The 22,357-nt window shown below is 35.5% G+C and overlaps 2 protein-coding genes across 3 annotated transcripts in view; both read right to left on the reverse strand.

The window, feature by feature from the left end:
- LOC128999226 (rRNA-processing protein UTP23 homolog) overlaps positions 1–22,357 on the reverse strand; it is a 44,884-nt gene that overhangs the window by 16,155 nt on the left and 6,372 nt on the right. The window contains exon 2 of one of the 2 annotated variants that reach the window (XM_054425623.1): positions 15,778–15,881. The exons of the other annotated variant lie outside the window; for it this stretch is intronic. Coding sequence (XP_054281598.1) covers positions 15,778–15,855 — 78 coding nt within the window. The 5' untranslated portion in view covers positions 15,856–15,881. The remainder of the gene's footprint in view (positions 1–15,777; positions 15,882–22,357) is intronic. 2 annotated transcript variants of the gene reach the window in all.
- LOC128999225 (zinc finger protein 160-like) lies at positions 13,637–15,867 on the reverse strand. Its single transcript, XM_054425621.1, has one exon. The coding sequence runs from the start codon at positions 15,466–15,468 to the stop codon at positions 13,756–13,758; it is 1,713 nt and encodes a 570-aa protein (XP_054281596.1). The 5' UTR covers positions 15,469–15,867; the 3' UTR covers positions 13,637–13,755.

The following is a 22,357-nucleotide window of genomic DNA, read 5'->3' on the forward strand; positions in this document are numbered from 1 at the left end:
GATCCAAGATGGCGGCCAAAAACATGTTCCCTATCAAAATGAAGTACTAACCACCCAATAAATACAGGCGGTGGTCCCAAGTCAATATCTCGAAAAATGTGCATAACAAATTCATGTGAAATATGTTTTTTTAATTTGTCCAATGTTGGAAAAAGCCGCCATTTTAAATAGTGATTTTAGTGGTTTTCTCGTGCACCGATTTTTGGCAACTTTTAGTATGTCATTCTGCAAACCCAACTCTACAAAATAAAACCATAAAACGTTTTCTTGCAATTTTTTCAACGATCCCTATGTAAGTTCTTTTAGTTTGCTTGGACTATATAGTGGACACTTGGATTTTTGGAAAGGCCAACATGTGGTTGTTGAAAGTTTAGGTGCAATCAATGTGTTTTAATCAGCTGTGCTCTCTGGTTTTAATGAACTCCAATATGTAATGTTTTTATATTTAGCTAACATGTCTTTAAAGGGTTTTCTCATTTATTTTTTCAAATGTGTAACTTATTTAACAGTTTATGATTATAAAAGATTTTATTTTTATCCAGCATATATAATATTTACATAATAATATAATATAATAATATAAATATAATATATTTATCGATAGTTCGAAAATATTTATATTTATATTTATTTAGTTATATTTATCGAAAACTATCGATAGTCCGACTATCGCTAGTAGGCCTATTTCATCACTAGCCAGGCCTAGGCCTACAAGCCAAGACGAGACGACTAGTGTGACTGACTAGTGTGAGGGGTCTGCTGAGTTGGTTAGTATATGGTCTGACTTAGGGGAGGTACGATTGAGGCATTTGTTCAAAACTCTTCCGTGAACAGCGCTGTAGTAGAGAGCATTTTGGCAATGGTTTACTAATCGCAAAAATAGTTCTGTTCATAAAATAAAATTATAAATGCCTCAAATTCAATTTTATAATATTTTTATAATAAAATTACTATCATGACCTAACCGAACTAGCCAAACTTGCTGATAATTAAATAATAGAAAAAAGTTTATTAATAGAAAAAATAATTCTGTTCATTAAATAAAACTAGAAATTGCTCAATTAAAATTGTATAATGACTTAATAATAAAATTAAACTGTCATAACCGAACCAAACCAACCAAACTTGCTGATAATGAAAAAATCTTTGTCAAAATGTTAGTGCCACCAGCGATATTCGAACCCGGGATTCCTAGCATATCAGGCCAGCACGCTAACCACTAGACCACCGGGGCCGGTGGCTACAAATTGTATTGTTACGGTAATGGTGTTTCCCTCAGCTAATGAGAAGCCCACAGCTGTCATCGTAAGCTCATCTATACCTCCGCTGAGTAAATACCCTAGTGGGTGTGCTTTTTCTATTTTGCCAAAAATTGCCGGCATTGCTCGGTAAAACTATGCAGCCCTGCAGCCCGCAGCCGTAAAACTATAACTTTTTCATTTTGGATGCTTCCTTTGGGTAAGTTGTGTCATCTGAAAGGAACAATATTATGTTGGTTACAATAGATGCACAATTGTCAATTTTTTATAACATAGTTACTATTCACATGGTTATTGTTATCGTAATGTAATTTATTTTATCAAGCAGACTTTCCTAAAGAGGATAGGACCGCGGAATGAAGAACCCACTAGCCAGGAACACACGGGATAAACATGTTTGTTGTGAGTATGTCAGTGTGTTTTGTCTTTCCTAAAGAGGTCTTTTGATCTTACGAAGGAATGTATTTAACTCTTTGTACATATCTATAGGTCTTAGGTCTTCATTAGATCTATCAAAAAGTGACATTTTTAGCGAATTTCCCATATAGGGAATAAGCTATCGTACTCATGGCAAGACCTGGACCCGGGACGCATTTACTGTACTTTTTCGTTCTGAGGTCCCTTGAGGCCAAAAACACCATCCGTTATAATTCATAAATATACATATCCATTTGCAAATATATATAACTCGAGCAAAAATTATCTCATTTAGATTAAATTTGGAATAAACGTGTAAACCTAAAATTGTTTCGAACGAGTTCACGAACCAGCATGACTATGGGAACGGGGGTTCGGGGGTTTTTAAGGGGTAAATATTGGGGTTTACCATTATTTACAACAAAAAAATAATAAAATTTAGAAATTTCTTTCCAGACCATTTTGTAAAGCATAAAAAACAAATAATTTAGTAGGCTATATTGAAGCGTTGCTATGCGCCTAAACTAGCGTCTAGACTGCCAGTGCAAGTCCGAGGATCGGACTCAGATCAGGATCGTGGATCAGATCAGTGGATCACCCCCCACAACCGCACCATGTCGTACGCTTCCGAATCATACCGGCGCATCAGCATAGCTTAACTAACTGTTCGCGGAAAATTGTTATCTGTATCACTGTCACTGTCAAAACGTATAATTTTTAGATTAAATTTGAATTAAATATAATTAAACTATCATAACCTAACCAAACTAACCAAACTTGCTGATAATGATAAACTCGAATGAAGGTTTACTAATCGAAAAATAGCTCTGTTCTAAAAATAAAATTATAAATGTCTCAAATTCAATTTTACAATCTTTTAATTATAAAATTAAACTGTCATAACCTAACCAAACCAACCAAACTTGCTGATATGAAAAAAATTGTTGACAAAAAGTTAGTGCTCCCGGTGGGATTCGAAACCGGCACCTTCAGATTATCAGCCCGACACGCTATCCACTTCACCACAAAGGCTCATGACTCCACGTGTTCCACGTTCCAGCAATGTTCCACGTTGCTTTAGTTTTATTAGAATAGAAGAGTGTTTCATTTTCTCATTATAAAATATTTGTTTGGCTTGGTGTATTGACTCTTTAGTTCCTTTTTCTTAACCTTCTATCTTTATGTGTCAATATTTTTTCTTATCCTAGCTTTTCCAGTTCAGTTATCTCACTCTTTTTTTAGCGAATTTCCCATATAGGGAATAAGCTATTACCGTAGTACTCATGGTAAGACCTGGACGCGGGACCGATTTTTTTTTCGTTTTGAGGTCCCTAGAGGCCAAAAACACCATCCGTTCAAATTCATATATATATATATATTTATATATTTATATATATATATATATATATGTGTCCGTCAGCACGATAACTCGAGCAAAAATGATCCGATTTGGATGAAATTTGGTACAAACGTGTAAACGTACGTTTATTCGAACGAGTTCGCGATCCAGCATGATTGGACCATGGGAACGGGGGTTTACGGGGGGTTTTATGGGGTAAAAATAGGTTTTTCCTATTTTTGACCCAAAAAACATAAAATTTAGCAATTTCTTTCCAAACCATTTTATAGAGCTTAAAAAGCAAATAATTTAGTATATTGAAGCGTTACTATGCGCCTAATAGTTATGGAGAAAATTCCAAAAAATTTTAAATTTAAAATTCCCATGTTATTCTTATGGAGAATAAGTAAACTGTTGTAGTTTGCTTGTTTGTGAACATATTTTGATCAAATTTGGAAAATGTTTTTATTTCTCACTACCTATTCACATTTTACAAAAAAAGTTTTACCCTCCCTGATGCAGCAAACCTAAGTACTTGTTAAACTAATTCTATTTAAATCAAGAATAAATGTTATATTTTTAAGTAGACATTTCAGTGTAAATCCAATCAGTCAAATGGAAATTCGCTTAGTCTACAGGTTTGCTGCGGCGGGGGTATTTTATAATATCTTTGAATTCAATTTACATTTACTATATCCACTATCTGCTATTAAAACTTTGGGAAAATAAACATCAAAAATGTATCTAAAAATAGAAAAGAATGCATCATACTTTTTATCTACAGATGACTGGTAAGTGGTAAACATCATACCAAGTCTCATTGCCTAAATCACTGAGAAAGGTTTTTAAGTTAGGCATATTCTCTGTAAATTTTCTGTGCCTTTTCTTTGATTACTTTTTATTCTTACTTTTTAAATCCACCATTTCAAGAAGTTGTGCATCGAGATAAGACACACGAGTATTGATTCCGGTTACAATCAATTGCACATGGTCTATCTATCTATATATATACTATTATATAAAAATCTAATGGTGTCTGTCTGTATGTGTGTTACTAATAGGTGCAAAAACTACTGAACAAACTGGGCTAACATTTTACAAAAATATAGTTACCATACCAAGGACAATTATAGGACTATTCACGTTTCGATACTGACCGTAGGCTTTGCCCCTTTGGCTTTAAAATTTGTGAGGTGAAGATTTTAAAAGTAAATATTGATTGGTCTCCATGGCTGCGATGAGAACAGTAACAATGTTTGTTTACATTTGCTTTGACATTTAAATGTAAACAAGAAGAACTGCAAAACTGCAAATTTCACTATTTCAGACAGCTGATACAAAGAAATTAAATATAATATTTTCCATAACTTTGAGGTAGGTTTATTTTAATCTAACCTTTTATCATGGATTATTTATTCTAAAACTATGATGATGATTATATAAAATGATTATATAAAAAAAGATTCTATAACCGTTGCTGTATCAACTCCGGCTCTGTTTTGGATTTTTTAAAGCGTCTAAGTTATGAAAATAATGTTATTAATAATATGATTTCATGGAAACAGTATGAAAATTACAATGTATAGATATTTTATACGAATATGGAGGCTACTTTAAATAAATTCTAACTCCTTAACATGTGTTAGATTAACTTAACATAACTTGCACATCACATTGTTTTTTATATGTATATTTAGGTAAGTTAAGTTATTGTGTTTTGCTAAACCTATGCATAAATTAAACTAAAGAATATCATCAATAACTAAATTGTACTGTATGTCGTTGATTTTTTTTTAAATCTGTTTTATATGTGTAACTATAATTAATTATTAAATGGTAATACAAAATACTCTTATTTTATCTTAACATAGCTTTCAGTTCACATTTACTTTATTTGATACATTTATTATTTGTGTTTTGCCACACCACTGATAAAATTAAACCAAGAAAAATATCATATAACTAAGCAGTACACAGTGTTCTTTTGTTTCTAAAATCAATGAAATATCTGTTACTAGACTTTATGGTAAGTGTGAAAATGTAAAGCCAATGGACGATGGAAGTGATTAAAAGAACTGGTTTGTATATTAAGTTGTTTGTTGATATTTTTGTAGAGTAGAATCAGAGATGCAATGAAACATATACTGTATTTGCTGTTAAATTGTTTAGTCCTTGATGCTTTGATAATCATATTAGTTTTGTCTGCTGTCTTTAATGCTAAATTATTTGTTTGAAATTTTTATAGTACCTATAGATATAGTTTCTTTAATATTTCAAAAGACTGTATTGAAAAGGCATTGATTGAGCCATGCGAACGAGCTCACTTATGAAGTAAAACTGGGCAAAGCCCGCGGGTACAGCTAGTATTTTGTATTCCTTTTAGTACAACCTTAATATTAAGTGACGAATTTGTGAGGATTAATAATAATAATAACAGATGTATGACAATCTGTTTTAACTAACTGTATTAATCATATGACAATGCCCATTCCATGTACATGATCAACGGCAAATAAAACATTTCATTTCATTAATTAATACCCCTCCTCCAGTGGTTGTAGTTCTAGCCCACGAAGAAGCTATTGATTTTGTAGTTTTTAATATGTTTCAAAAGGTGTTGTGAGTGTGGGCCAGTGCAATATAATTACCTCAAGTCCTTGGGGGACCGTTAGAGATCTGGTCGACGTCCTCCTATAAACACCTTCCTGATCTAACACTTCTAATACCTGATAAATTTGTATTGTTTGATATTCTCTGAATGAAACGTTTACGACTATCCACAGTACTATCCTGATAATTAGACCAATTCGTATATACCAAGGCAAAAATGTGGTTCGGATTCCACAATAAACTGTAGGTCTCTTAGTTGCCATTAGCTGTATGGTCTATCAATTAACAGCTGTGTCTAAGGAATATGTCAGCCTTAGTCACTAACAAAACTACAAGATTGCGCCACTCATCATACACGCATCTCCATTCATTCTTGGCTTTAAATACCTACTTTGTAGGGTCGCCATTTAATAAGAAAGTATTAAGTTACTGTATTAAACAACTTGAAGAATTCACCTTTGTAACATGTACGAACTGACTCACGATCGTCGATTAGAGCCCTAGAGAGTACGTATAATGGAATTGAGAAGAACAGATTTAATGTCAGAAATTATTTAACTTGCTATTGACTGTGAGAAAAACATAATTTTTAAATGGATACCAGACAATTGTGGTATACTACACCATGAAAACCCCACAGGCAATCCCATCACGTAAAATTAAATAATAAAATTGTCCTGGAAACAAACAAGGCAAACTGGTACAAAAAAATCAAAAATGAGTACAAAAAGATTCCCTTGGTTTAGAAACACTAAAATGAATAAATTCCAACTTATTGACATTTTTAGAACTAGATTTGGAACAAGGCCCCACTATAAAAGTGTTTTTTTTTCTAGCGGGGCCTTGATTTGGACACGCAAACGTATAGCCTAAGGGAGTATGTTTTATCTATGGTATAGCCTACATAAAATCAAAAAGTATTTCACACCACTTTGTAAGAACTGCATGGACAAAAAAGTTTAAACAATAGAACACATATTGCTAAAATGTCCACAGCATAGTTAACGCATGCTTTAAAAAAATATTGCCTATTAATATATAGATATAAAAAAGATAACCACAACAAAAGTTAAAATACCCCCGCCACAGCTAACCTGAAGACTAAGGGCATTTCCATTTGCCTGGTTGGATTTACACTAAAATGTCTCCTTAAAAATATCAAATTTTCCCCCTATTTTAATAGAATTAGTTTAACGAGTACTATACTTAGGTTTGCTGCAACAGGGAGGGTAAAAGTGTTTGTTTTTTTGTAAAATGTAGGTTTAGTAAAAAAATTGCATTTTTCAAAATTTAATCAAATCTATATACCACTCATATAAAGCTATATATATATATAAAGCTCAAATACCACTGACTCAACATTCACTCACTCATCACGAAATCTCAGAAACCATAAGGCCTAGGAACCTGAAACTTGGCAGGCATCTTCCTTTTGGGTAGTAGACGCTCACTAAGGAAGGATTTTACCCTCCGACCTCTGGGCTCCGCCCCAGTGGCTGTGGAGTTTCCCATGTTATGAGAACTCATATTTAAATGGAATTAATGAATCTTAACAGGTGTTTCAATTAAACAAGTTGGTTCTGTTCTATGATGTTCAATAGCATTAAAGTTACAAGGATTACCAACAGAGCGCAGCACTATTATTTCTTTTACATTTATGCATAGACAAAAAGTTTTGTCTATGATTTATGACAACAGCTAATTTGCAACCAAAAGGCGAGTGAGCGTAGCGAACGAACTTTAACCTAGAGGCGAGTTAGCGTAGCGAACAAGCTAACCTGAAGGCAAGTGAGCGCAGCAAACGAGCTCCAACCTAAAGGTGAGTGAGCGTAGCGAACGAGCTCCAACCTAAAGGTGAGTGAGCGTAGCGAACGAACTTCAACCAGGACGTGATTGAGCCATGCGAACGAGATCATCTTGAAAATTAAGAAGTTAGTTAAACGGGGCAAAGCCCGCGGGTTATAGCTAGCTGTACCCCCGGTCTTTGCCCCGTTTTACTTCATTAGTGATCTCGTTCGCATGGCTCAATCACGTCCTGGTTGAAGTTCGTTCGCTACGCTCACTCACCTTTAGGTTGGAACTCGTTCGCTGCGCTCACTTTGCCTTCAGGTTAGCTCGTTCGCTACGCTAACTCGCCTCCAGGTTGAAGTTCGTTCGTTACGCTCACTCACCTTTTGGTTGCAAATTAGCTGTTGTCATAAATTTAAAAATAATAATATTGCTGCTTGTAACTTTAATGCTATTGCACATCATAGAACAGAACCAACTTGTTTAATTGAAACAGCTGTTAAGATTCATTAATTCCATTTAAATATGACTACTCATAAGGTTAACATGGGAAACTCCAGAGCCACTGGGGCGGAGCCCGAGAGTCCGATCAGAATAAAAACAACCTAGTTTTCCTATTTAATGCCTAAAGAATTAGTGTACCAAATTTCAGCCTCCTAGGTAAATGGGAAGTGGGAGAATTAGTGATGAGTGAGTGAGTGAGTGAGTCAGTCAGTGAGGGCTTTGCCTTTTATATATATAGATAACATCAAAGAAGGAGTTTGAGTGCTGTTCGGTTGAAGTAGGGGAATAGTTGAAAGCATGTCTTTTGTACTGATGGGTGTATATAGGACTTCAGAATATAAATACAATGATCCTTTTTCCGAACTAGAAACTACACTAGATATATTGACCAAGGAATATGATAACATCATTATAGCTGGAGATGTAAACGTAGATATTTTAAATCATAATTCATTTGTATCATAGATTTTTGAGCATTTTGAATAGCCTATGTACAATATAAAATGAGGGTACTAACCTGACGTCAATCAGTCCTCTGACGACAGGTTAGTAACCTCATTTTATGTCAATAGATCAATCCTGGAGGCAAATTATGTATAAAATGTAGGCTACAATATGTCATACAAAGTAGATCAGCAATAGACAATATTATTACTAATATAGACCATGTGCAATTGATTGTAACCGGAATCAATACTCGTGTGTCTGATCTCGATGCACAACTTCTTGAAATTGTGGATTTCAAAAGTAAGAATAAAAAGTAATCAAAGAAAAGGCACAGAAAATTTACAGAGAATATGCCTAACTTAAAAACCTTTCTCAGTGATTTAGGCAATGAGACTTGGTATGATGTTTACCACTTACCAGTCATCTGTAGATAAAAAGTATGATGCATTCTTTTCTATTTTTAGATACATTTTTGATGTTTATTTTCCCAAAGTTTTAATAGCAGATAGTGGATATAGTAAATGTAAATTGAATTCAAAGATATTATAAAAAAAAGAGTGAGATAACTGAACTGGAAAAGCTAGGATAAGAAAAAATATTGACACATAAAGATAGAAGGTTAAGAAAAAGGAACTAAAGAGTCAATACACCAAGCCAAACAAATATTTTATAATGAGAAAATGAAACACTCTTCTATTCTAATAAAACTAAAGCAACGTGGAACATGATTAAAAGTGAAATGGAAATGGAAAAGCTTATCTTGCCACACATTTTGCGCCGTAACTACACAGCACTCCTAGCGGTGGGCGCCGGAACCTACCTTTGACAGTATATATTTATTCTATTTGTCTATGGTCATATTAAGGAAAATTTCAGAATTCATTCTCAAAAACTGCCTGTTTATAGAAATTGAAGACGAGCAATAAACGCCTGAAACGCACGAACAACTGTTTCTGGCAGTGGTTTGAGATAGTTGACTGTAGAACAATTTGCTTCAAAACAATGTGTTTAATAATTATGTTAAACGAGGTGTTAGCCCGTCCTTCGTACGGGAATTCAGTACCGGTAGTCAGTTAAAACCGTGTACAATTCAGATCAGCTAGTTTACACATAAAGACAAAGTTTCTTGCAGTTTTAATGTGAAAAATCATCTTGTAAACAAATGTTGTGTGACCAAATATTTTTTTATTCCATCATAGGCCTATACGATATGCATTTTAAATCCGATAATTTTACAATAAAACAGCAATTCTGCAATGTTTACGATGTGAAAAGCGTTGAAATGAAATTTGCAGCCGATTCGCACAGACGCACACTGATTATAAGTAGGCCTACAGTAGAGAGTAATAGTCAATTGAGAAGTGTATAGACCTAGTCAACGATACCACCTTCGATACTTACTTACTCCTTCTCCTTCTTCATCTTTTACCCAAAAAGGGATAGATTGCGTCTCGACAAAAAAATAGCATAGGTACCTGCCTCTTCCATAATTATTATCACCACAATACAACTACTATACACAATTTCCAGTAGGTCTGAATGAAACGACCTAAAATAAAACGATAGTATCCGATACCATTCACAGTACACACAATTTAACTTTGGTGTCCTAACATCAAAAGTAATCATCACACCTATCCTTTATATCAATGTCACTGCATTAATTGCTAAATAAATAAGTGTAAACAAAGAAAAGTAAAAACAATAACAGTTTGTTTTGAAACAGCTGTTTGGTTCAAATAACATTCATTTGAAAAAAGAACTTGTCACATGTAGCAGGAATATAAAAAAAGTAAACACGCTAGTAAAGCTAATGACGTAATTGTCAATGTTTACTATCCATACCGTATATCAGTTCTATCCTTGATAATTACCCACCCTCATTGAATAAAAAATATATTTATAGTTGAAATAAAAGTGATAATTTCACGTTTGGGGGCGCTGATATAGGCACCCCCAAACGTAACCACGACTGAACACGATTTCATAAAAGGATGGTTTGTCTAATTGTAGTATCCTAGGTCAATGTTGACGTTGTGTTCAATCTATGTCATCCATCTGTTTATCTTTGTATAAAACCCGGCTGAGGTTGTGGTGGTAATTTAAAATCGTGATTCCTGATTATTCTTGATCTTCTTTTTATGACATCAATATTTGCGGGCCTAATCCAAACAAAGTTAAAGCAGACAAACATTAATTGTAAACAAAAAGCTACCATGAAGAATTAAAACATGTAAACATTTTTATTTTTCTAATCTTTCCTTGAAAAGTGGAGCAGTAAAATAATTTGCATCTATCCTTTTTTATTAAGACTCGTGTACAGAGCCTCGATTTGTACTGTGGTTTAATTTATTTTGGTCTAAGCTATTTTAAACTGTGGTCTAATTATCTCTACTAATCTTACTTATTTCCTATAATTAATGACAAAATAAGAGTAAATAAAATAACCTAATAGTTCCATAGTTTATATTTAAGGGGATACGCCACTATCTCCAACTTTTTTTTATTATTTTATTTTTGTCAACCTAGTTAGTATATTTTGTTTATACTAGACTTAGTTAGAAGATTTAGGTACAAAAATATTGAATTTATAACTTATTTACTAAATTTATATGCGTTTTTAGTTTTTTTCACCAAAATTTTTAAGAAGTCGTTATTGAGAATAACTTTTCAACTACTGATCGGAATGACATATTCTATTTATTTCCTGATTCAGGATGAAATAATGAGTATTTCTGTGTATAATCGTTATGGTAACTAAAAAAACAAAATTTTTAGGACACCTTTTATTCAAAATATAAAAGAGCTGAAAAAAATATTTAAAATTTTTGCGTAAACATAAATATTTTTAGTAAATGTAATGCTATAGGGCTTACTATACACACAATCCTTTATTACTATATAAAGAAGGTCTGGTGAAAATTTGAATACTATAAGTATAGTACTAACGGAGTTATTCAAACTTTTGTACAATAATAACCTAAAAAACACGGTATTGAGATAATCGCAGGTGATGTAACAGGTGGTTGACAGGAGAAAAATTCCCATAACTACACTAACTTATTATTTTATATTATATATAAAAATAGCAAAGTACTTATTTTGTTTTAAATAAATGTACCCTACTTTATAACTCCATAATACATAATTATGATACACAATTAAAAGTGTACATATCAGGAACAAAAAAAATAGTTCAAAATTTTGTTAAATTGCTGGTTGCGGCGTTTAATATTTTATTTTTTTTATACTAGAAGGAGTTGTCAGATTGGCAAACAATTTTAGCTAAATGTTCACATTTAAATGACCTATCTAAAAATGCAACTTTTGGAAAATGTAAAAAAAATATAAAATATGGCCTACAGATAGTGGCGTATCCCCTTAACCAGCTGTTAGTTAAAACAAATTATATTGCTTTAAAACAAATCGAAGATCACAAAGATTGCTTTAAAAAATAATTTGAACATCCTAGTATTTTACTATGTATATTTAATTAATCTGTCATACTCTTACAGAAGAATTGAACATACCAATGATTAGCATTACACATAGTATAAATAAGTCAACCCTAAGTATGTCTTTACATTTTTATCCAAATGCTGAATTTGTGACACAAAAGCTGAATGTTTACAGCTGTTATGTTAAGCACATTATTTTATGCCAAAAGCTAGTTTAGAATCTTAGCGTCGGCTGCTAAACTTTTAAAAAATTAAAACTTAATTTCTAAAAAACTGGGACCCTAAACTAAAATTATGGCTTCGACATTCCCTAGTTTTCAAAATTATTTCTTTCAACACAAAAATCATGAAAATCCGTCGAGTGGTTGATTCAGAATCGTGAAATAAAAAAACACTGTTTCGTTTTAATATTATAGATAGACTAGCTGTAACCCGCGGGCTTTGCCCCGTTTAACTTCTTAATTTTCAAGATTATCTCGTTCGCATGGCTCAATCACGTCCTGGTTGAAGTTCGTTCGCTACGCTCACTCACCTTTAGGTTGGAGCTCGTTCGCTACGCTCACTCACCTTTAGGTTGGAGCTCGTTCGCTGCGCTCACTTGCCTTCAGGTTAGCTCGTTCGCTACGCTCACTTGCCTTCAGGTTAGCTCGTTCGCTACGCTAACTCGCCTCCAGGTTGAAGTTCGTTCGCTACGCTCACTCACCTTTTGGTTGCAAATTAGCTGTTGTCATAAATGTAAAAGAAATAATAGTGCTGCACCCTGTTGGTAATCCTTGTAACTTTAATGCTATTGAACATCATAGAACAGAACCAACTTGTTTAATTGAAACAGCTGTTAAGATTCAATAATTCCATTTCTCATAAGGTTAACATGGGAAACTCCAGAGCCACTGGGGCGGAGCCCGAAAGGATTTTTGAAATAAGAATATGCCTATATGTTAATCGGGAATGTGAGCTATCATCATGCCAAATTTCAGCCCAATCCGACCAGTATTTTTCGCGTTCACTTGTCACAAACATACATCCATACATCCAAACTTTCTCATTTATAATATTAGTAGGATGTACAAAATTTAAGAAAACAAACCTCATAAGGTATTGGTGACGGTGACAACTAATTGCGCAATTCTCGATCAAAGTAGTCAAGTGTTTAAAAAGTTACATCTGCTAATCGTATGGATCCATGCAGGATTATTTCTGCTTGAATTGCAAAATCTGGCTAAGATTGAGAAAATATCAATTGGTTTAAGTTCAAGGTCGGGTTCAACAACAGTGGGTCCACCAGATGACATTAGCAGTAGCATGCAACCACGGGAAAAATACTGATAGGTACAAAGGATATGTATGTAATGTCCACATCTTTACTTATGAAACTTGTTATAGATGCTCATAGTTCTGATCGAAACTGATAAGTTAAATATTGATGAAATAGTTGAATTTTGTATTACTGTAGCCTATATCTATTTTTTTATTTATTGCTTTATTAAAAACTAAGAAACGTGATCACTCTGCTTAACTGGCTTTTACTGCTATGAAAGAAATCCTAGTTGAATAGGTCTTTATGAGCTGAAAAATACATCAAGTAGCAAAGTGGTTTTGTTAAAATTATTTCTGTGACCACTTGAATACGAATTTGATCAACTTTAAGTTTAATAAATTTTTCACTGGAACATTTAAAACTTGTTTGCAAATTTTAAGCCATGTCCTCGTTTTAATAAGGTTGAAAAATATATCACTTTTAGTCGGTACTCTGGAATGAACGTATGTGTCTTTAACGTCCCTTTCAAATCAAAGGAGAACATTAAGGACAATCATGGCTATAAATAATTTAATACAAGATTGTTATAATGAAATGTAAATTTCCTGCATGAACTTATGGATGTTTCTTAATTTTGATATTGTTTGTGAAGGATTTCCCTCGTGTAGTGCACTTTTAAGGTCGCTCTCGAGTATGAACCAATGTATGATTCTTCAAATGGGTTTTTGTTCTAAAGGATTTTCCACATGTATCACACTTATAAGGTAGTTCTCCAGTATGAACCATTAAATGTTTCTTCAAGTCGGATTTTGTTTTACAGGATTTTCCGCATGTAGTGCACTTAAAAGGTCGCTCTCCATTATGAACCAGTTTATGTCTTGTCAATTTGTGATTGGCTGTAAAGGATTTTCCGCATGTAGTGCACTTAAAAGGTCGCTCTCCATTATGAACCAGTTTATGTCTTGTCAATTTGTGATTGACTGTAAAGGATTTTCCACATGTATCACACTTATAAGGGCGCTCTCCTTGATGATCCAGCATATGTTCCCTCATCTGACTTTTGGATAGAAAGGATTTTCCACATGTAGTGCACTTATAATAAGGTCGCTCTCCAGTATGAACCAATGTATGATTCTTCAAACTGGCTTTTGCTCTAAAGGACTTTCCACATGTTTCACACTTATAAGGTCGCTCTCTTACATGAACAAGTGAATGTACCTTCATATTTCCTTTGGTTATGAAGGATTTTCCACATGTGCTGCACTTATAGGGTAGCTCTCCTTGATGAACCTTTGAATGTGTATTCATATACTTTTTGGTTATGAAGGATTTCCCACATGTAGTGCACACATAAGGTCGCTCTCCAGTATGAACCAAAGTATGTCTCTTCAATTCGTTTTTATCTTTAAATGATTTTTCACATGCATCACATTCATAAGGTCGTTCTCCAGTATGATCGAATGTATGTCTTTTCAATGAGAATTTGGCTGTAAAGGCTTTCCCACATATATCACACTTATAAGGTCGCTCTCCACGATGAACCATTGCATGTGTCTTCATGTGGCTTTTAGTAATGAAGGATTTTCCACATGTAGTGCACAAATAAGGGCGCTCTCCAGTATGAACCAATGTATGATTCTTCAAATCGGTTTTTGCTCCAAAGGACTTTCCACATGTTTCGCATTTATAAGGTCGACGATGAACCTTTGTATGTTCCTGCATACGGCTTTTGGTTAGAAAGGATTTTCCACATGTAGTGCATTTATAATAAGGTCGCTCTCCAGTATGAACCATTAAATGTTTCTTCAAGTCGGATTTTGTTGTACAGGTTTTTTCACATGTATCACACTTATAAGGGCGCTCTCCACGATGAACCATTGTATGTACCTTCATATGGCTTTTGGTTAGAAAGGATTTTCCACATGTAGTGCATTTATAATAAGGTCGCTCTCCAGTATGAACCATTAAATGTTTCTTCAAGTCGGATTTTGTTGTATAGGTTTTTCCACATGTATCACACTTATAAGGTCGCTCTCCAGTATGAACCAACGTATGGTTTCTCAATATGTAATTTTCTGTAAAGGATTTTCCGCATGTGTCACACTTATAAGGTCGCTCTCCACTATGAATCATTCTATGTTTTTTCATACAGCTTTTGTTTAAGAAGGATTTTCCACATGTAGTGCACTTAAAAGGGCTCTCCCAAGAGTGTGTCAACAAATGACTCTTCACTTGATAATGACGGATAAAGGTTTGATCACATATCAGACATTTAAAGGGACGCTCACCCGTATGTTCAAATAAATGATTTTTCATTTTCTTCCGAGTTGCAATGATTATTTCGCAAAATGGGCACTTATATGGAAGCTTTTTAGTCATCTTTAACATTTTTTTACTTTTCACTTTCTAACATTGTGTAACTAGATCATCTAGTAACTAAATAGATGACTTAACTTGTCTGTATGCTTTGTATCTCCATTCAAATGTTTCCCTTGTTTGTAGGATTTGTTAAATAATTATTAGTTACATAGAGATTTCTTTTGATTTTTAGACATCTATTGCTCAAATCTTGTTACCGATGTGATGAAGATATTATAAAATCTTGCAGAATAAATGTTATTTGTAACATAAATTTAATTTTTACTGAGCTAATTCTTGATTTTAATTTCTTCTTTATAGTGTTTAAAAATATAATAACTTTTTTAGCTGTTGTTTAAGTATTATATAGGATAATTTATGGCGCTTTACTGTGATGCACTTATGTTCATTTTCCATATGTCTGGGAAAGTCTACTGCCACTTCTGAAAAAATGTCATACTTTATTAGGCATTTAAATTTGTTATGACACATTTATTTATCCCTTCAATAATTTATAACAACAATTTAAAATAAACGGTATCAGCATTCTGACACATACTTTCTTCCATAAGTTTGTCAACAACCTTTATCAAGAGCAAGCAGTGAGAGTAAATATACGGAAATGGGATTAGTACAATTTTGTTCAGAATTTAAAGTACTAAATGTGTATCAAAATCGTTCGGGCCATTTTTGGGAAAATCCGATTTTTCTGTTATTTTATGGGAAAATAACATAATTTACAATAATTTTTAAACCATAATTTTTACAGAAATGGGATTTGTACCATTTTGTTCAGAATATAAAGGACTATAACATACAAAATTTTTATCAAAATTGTTCGGGCCGTTTTTGGGAAATCCTATTTTTCCGTTATTTTATGGGGTTTTATGGGAAAATTCCCATTAAAAATAAAAAATTTTTAAAATGAAAAAAACTATCAAAACTTTAATGATCATATCATACTATGTTAAAATAAAACCGGATTTTTTTCTAAAATCCCATTTTTTGTTATTTTATGTGGTTTTAATGGGAAAATAACATAATTTACCATAACTTTTGAACCGCAATTTTTACATAAATGGGATGTGTACCATTTTGTTCAGAATTTAAAGGCCTACAACATACTAAATTTTTATCAAAATTGTTCGTGCCATTTTCGAGAAAATACTATTTTTCTGGTGTTTTATGAGTTTTTATGGGAAAATCCCCATTAAAAATCAAAATTTCAAATAAATGAAAAAAAAACGTCTAGAGATACCATGGATTAGAACCTACATTTCAAATTTCATCGAAATCGGACCACAGGTGTAGTCCCTAGCTCTGTACACATCCAGACACACAGACACACACACACACAGACATCACTTCGAAAACCACTTTTTTAGGTCCAGGATGACCCAAAACGAATATATCCACTCAAAACTCAAACTCAAAAATTTTGACGAAAACAATACTTTCTCCATATACTATGGTATAGGGGGAGAAAGTAAAAATACAATAGTTTATACTAGCTCATAAATATGTCTTCCTTCATAACTGTCTTCCTGAAAGGCTTAAAAGTCTGGAAAGTTCCCTTCTATTCAAAACGAAACTGAAGCGTGACTTGAAAAATCAGGCGTTCTATTCGGTTGATGAGTTCACTGCACACCGTTGGAGTTAAGGGCCACAGTATTATATTCCCCAGGGGTTATGAGTTAAATATTTTAAGGCTTTCTTGATAAATGTATAATGTTTTTTAGTTTTCCTCCGTTTCTTAAATGTATTGATTTATTTGTTTAAAGTTAAATTTAATTTAAAGTGTGATTTTATAAAATAACCTCTATGCAATTATAAATATTAGAATCACACAATGAAAAAATATGCTACACAATGTAAAAATTGTCAATAGCAATAAATAAATAATATCTAATGATCCAAAATCGTGGTGGTACATGCCTATCAAAATTATATCAGCTAAATAAGTATAACATATATTCTAAACTCTTTCTGAAGTATCTTAAACCTCAAACCTCCAAGCCAAAATTTTTTCACTTCAAACAATCTTAGCTGACCGTGGAATCATTAGAAAGGGTCATTATATCCTATTAAATTTAGAATTAAAATATACACTGTGAGCAAAAAGTTTAAAAAAATATTTTTCTCCTCTGTATGTTGGTGGCATTTTTGGAGGAGATCCAGGGAGATCCTAGTAGGCTATCCTCCCTACTTCGCATCTAATCTGTTGGGATAATTCGTCCAAAGAATGACGAGTGCTTAGCCTTGTTTGGTGAGTAGTTGGTTACATTACTTTACTGAAATGTGAAATATCTTCTATCTATCTATCTACTGTATATTATTAATACGCTACACAAAACTTGGTGAACAATGAGGCTTTTTTGTTTTAAGATTTGACCTCACATATTAAATACCAAAATGTTCGTCGTGTGTAGATTTACAAACTGATTTTATTCATGTTGAAGCCTTCCGGAATTGGTAATCAATTATAACAGTTTACGTACCTTGACGTCCACAATTCCTTAGTCGGTATCCGTTGACTATAGTTTCGACTACTACGTAGTCATTATCAAAAACGGAACGTTAAAATATTACATTTGTTGAATGTTGTCAAATCTTAAATACATTGAACACACAAACAAATATAACACGAACACGGTAGACATTTAACATAATTGGCCGGCCGGCACACGTCACTGAACTGGTCGACGACGATGACTCTGTTATGACTCTGACTGTGAGTCAGTTCATATATTATATTGTTTTTGTCATACTGCAGTAAAAACTGTTGTTTTTAATGCATGCGTTGCGGGTCTAAAGTAGCATTTTTACTCTTTAGGGAGTAAGTAAGCTCCGGACATCTTTAGGAGTCTTTTACTCCCATAGAATTTTATAAATGTGGATACCTAAATCTAATCGTCATAAACAGTTCCCACACACCAGACAGCTCGCATTGACTACTTCCTTCGTCACTTCCTACGTCTCGGACCTGTTTCCCTCCCTTCCCTTAGCATTATTGGATTGCAAATACCTTAATCTATTGGTCATAAACAGATCTCACACTCCGAACAACTCGCCTTTACTACTTACTTCACTACTGTCAAGGACCTGTTTCCCTCCCTTTCCATAGCATTTTAGGATTGCAGATACCTTAATCTAATCGTCATAAACAGTTCCCACACTCTAGACAGCTCGCATTTACTACTTCCTTCACCACTTCCTACGTCACGGACCTGTTTCCCTCCTCTTCCATAGCGTGTTAGGATTGCAGAAACCTTAATCTAATCGTCATAATCTACCACACTCCGGACATCTCGCCTTTACTACTTCCTTCACCACTTCCTATGTCACGGACCTGTTTCCCTCCCTTTCCATAGCATTTTAGGATTGCAGATACCTTAATCTAATCGTCATAAACAGTTTCCACACTCCGGACAGCCTTAACAGCTGTTTCAATTAAACAAGTTGGTTCTGTTCTATGATGTGCAATAGCATATAAGTTACAAGGATTACCAACAGGGTGCAGCACTATTATTTTTTTTTTAATTTATATGACAACAGCTAATTTGCAACCAAAAGGTGAGTGAGCGTAGCGAACGAACTTCAGCCATCAGGACGTGATTGAGCCATGCGAACGAGCTCACTTATGAAGTAAAACGGGGCAAAGCCGCAGGTACAGCTAGTTTGAAAATAAATTTATGAATAAAGCTAATACTCCAGCATTATCACAAACACACCGTCGTGAATATTCTACTTTAAAATCAATCAAAGACAAATTATAAGTAAACAATGCTAACAATGCTAACAACCCAAATTATCAAATTTTCTGCCAGAAATGAAAGTGTAACGAGCCTTTTTCCTAGGGGGGTATACTTTCGCTATTTGGCCGCGTACCGATTGTAGAGGTAAGCAAGCGGCGGCGGCGAACCTGGCTAGCGCCCTTTGACCCGGCTTATCAGTTCGGATAAGCTTGGGTATCCCGGGACTACTGGATAGCCGAGCAAGGACATTCTAGTCGTGGATCCCGTGGAGTGAAGAGCGAGCGTGTGTCTAGTGAGACGTCCAGTGATTTGGGTGACATCGGTGTCGTCGTGGTTGGTGTTGAGTGAGACTGGTGGACAGTGAGTGTCGGTGTCGAGTTGGGTATTAAGACCCACTACTGGTGAGTGGACGACATTCTTTTGATTTTGGTTAAGGAGCCGATATTATTATTTTGATAATATTATTATCCGATTTATTTGCGAGAGTTAGAGTTGTAACCGTGCTGGTCAAAGCCTGACGGTAGTTAGGATTTATATTAGTCAGGAATAATATTAAAGTGTATCCTGACGGTTCTGGGCAGGTGCTAGAGCGCAAATAATATAATTTAATTGACTGTAGTAGATATTATTTTGCGTTGTACCTAGAGTTAGTTATATTACTAATAACTCTGAGGCCCGACAAACCTAGGCTGCACGATTTAGCGTGCGTAGTTGGAAACACGTGGCCAGCAGGCTAGTAGCATTGACTTTATATCTCTAGCTAATATTATTAGCCTATTAACAGAAGCCCAGCTAAGTAACATAAAGTTGGTAGTGGCAGTAGCAGTAGTAGGGTTGTTATTGTTTATTCATTTGATTATTTTAATTTAACCTGAACAGCTTGTTTGGTAATCCAACACAGCTTGGTAGCTTGGACAGCGGAGTACCGGCTATCAGATAATATATTTATCTAGTGTTTGGAACGTATTTAATATTTATTTATCTGCTACTAAGCTGCTCAAATAATTTAATAGTATTGCAATTGACATATAGTTTTGCTTGTTTAGCTTGGTATTTATTGAGACCAGCTACTAGTGGTGTAGTCACTCTACCTATAGGGCACTTGTATTGTTATCTGGTATTATTATTGAGTGAACTGTTTGATTGTTAGCTTGGGCAATAGAGTTGTGTATTGGATTATAGTGGCCGATTAGACCCCGCCTGGTGATAACGCGCGTTGTGGGTTTTATTGGCAAGTCGTCGTGTAACTCACTGTGTTTTAGGCACTCTGGGCTTAATTATTGGATAGTTAGGACGAAGCCCGAGTTGCGTAGTCAGCAACGACCCCCTAGGAGTGTGGAGAATCGGCGTAGGCCTGGTAGTGATTATTGCACGTTTGTTTTGGTGACTTGTTTTTGACTTGTTCACAGTGCCCGTGTATGAGCCAGTCCTATACCGGTTAGACCCGGCTTTTGGCCTAGTGGTTTCCCTGACCTTATCGCAGACCCTGGAACAATACCCAGCCATTGTAGGCTGAGCTATCCCCGGCAAACGGTTGCGACTGCACGCACTTTTAACTTTTAATATATTTTTCCAGCGCATTGTAGGCTGTGTCGCAAAAGAGAATTAAATAGTTTTCCAATTTAGTCCATTCAAATAAATTCCTAGGCATTCATCTAGATGAAAATATTAACTGGAAGGTGAATCTAGATGTTATAAAGAAAAAAATTAGATCTGCATCATCTGTCTTTGTCTACTTGAGAGAATGTGTCACCATTGAAGTACTTAAAATGGTTTATCATGCCTATGTAGAATCCATCTTGTCCCTCTTGACCTGTCCCCTCGCCAGTATGGATTCAGGATGGGGCGATCTACGGTTGACGCTGTTGAGGAGGTGAAGCAAGCCGTGATGAGAGCTGAAGATTTTAACCACTACTCTCGTAGGGTTGTGCTACTCGTAACTCTCGATGTGCGAAACGCATTTAATTCCGCGAGGTGGTGCGATATGCTGGATGCTCTGGAGAACATCTTCCACGTTCCGGCATACCTCATGCGTATCATAGAGGATTATCTCCGGTTCCGCCTCCTCATGTATGAAACTACAGAGGGCCCACGGACGATGAGTGTCACTTCCGATGCTGCCCAAGGTTCCATACTCGGCCCAGACCTCTGGAATGTCATGTATGACAGCCTCCTGAGGTCTGAAATGCCTGAGGAAACTGCTTTGGTTGGGTATGCGGACGACGTTGCAGTTTTGATAGCTGCACGTAGCATTGAGCTGGATCAGCTAAAGCTGAACCAAGTTATGCGTACCATAAACGCATGGATGACAGACCACGGTCTCTTGCTTGCTTTGAGCAAAACTGAGATCGTGATATTAACAAAAAAACGGATTGACACCATCGTGCCGTTGAGGGTAGGGGCCGTCGAAGTTCAGACCGTTCGTTCTGCCAAGTATCTTGGGGTCATGGTGGACAGCAAGCTTAGCTGGCGGGATCAGATTTTCCGTACGGCGGACAAGGCCGCTAAGATGGTCTCCTCTCTTAGCCGGCTGATGGCCAATATCGAAGGTCCTCGGTCCAGCCGTAGAAGGCTGTTAATGTCTTCTGTCCAGTCCGTACTCTTGTACGGTGCTGAGGTGTGGGCAGACGCTCTCAATAAGGAGGTATATAGGATGCGGCTTGCCCGAGTGCAGCGTCAGGCAGCACTAAGAGTTGCATCCGCCTACCGAACAGTGTCCGAACCCGCTGTCCTGGTGGTTGCTGGAGTCATCCCCGTCAAACTTTTGGCGGCGGAGAGAAAGGCAATTTATCAGCGCCGTGGGGAGGACCAGGCACGAACAGAGGAACGCACCCGCACCTACCAGCTGTGGCAGGAGAGCTGGGAACAGGAGACTCGGGGACGCTGGACCAGGCGACTGATACAGCAAGTCCAACCTTGGGTTAATCGGCGGTGCGGAGAGGTGGACTTCTACCTCACCCAATTTCTGACGGGTCACGGCTTTTCCGGTCGTACCTGTTCAGGATGGGCAAAGCCGTGTCACCCGATTGCATACATTGCCCAGGCATTCCTGACGACGTGGAACATACCTTTTTCCACTGCCAGCGTTGGGAAAGGCCCCGCCTGGAGGCTCAACAGTTAGTAGGACTGCTGTCAGTGGACACGGTCATACCGATGATGACGGA

This window comes from Macrosteles quadrilineatus, unplaced genomic scaffold (genome assembly GCF_028750875.1).
Source record: "Macrosteles quadrilineatus isolate MER2022 unplaced genomic scaffold, UCM_ALF_1.0 Scaffold_8__2_contigs__length_117827958, whole genome shotgun sequence".
In the NCBI taxonomy this organism is placed as follows: Eukaryota; Metazoa; Arthropoda; class Insecta; order Hemiptera; family Cicadellidae; genus Macrosteles; species Macrosteles quadrilineatus.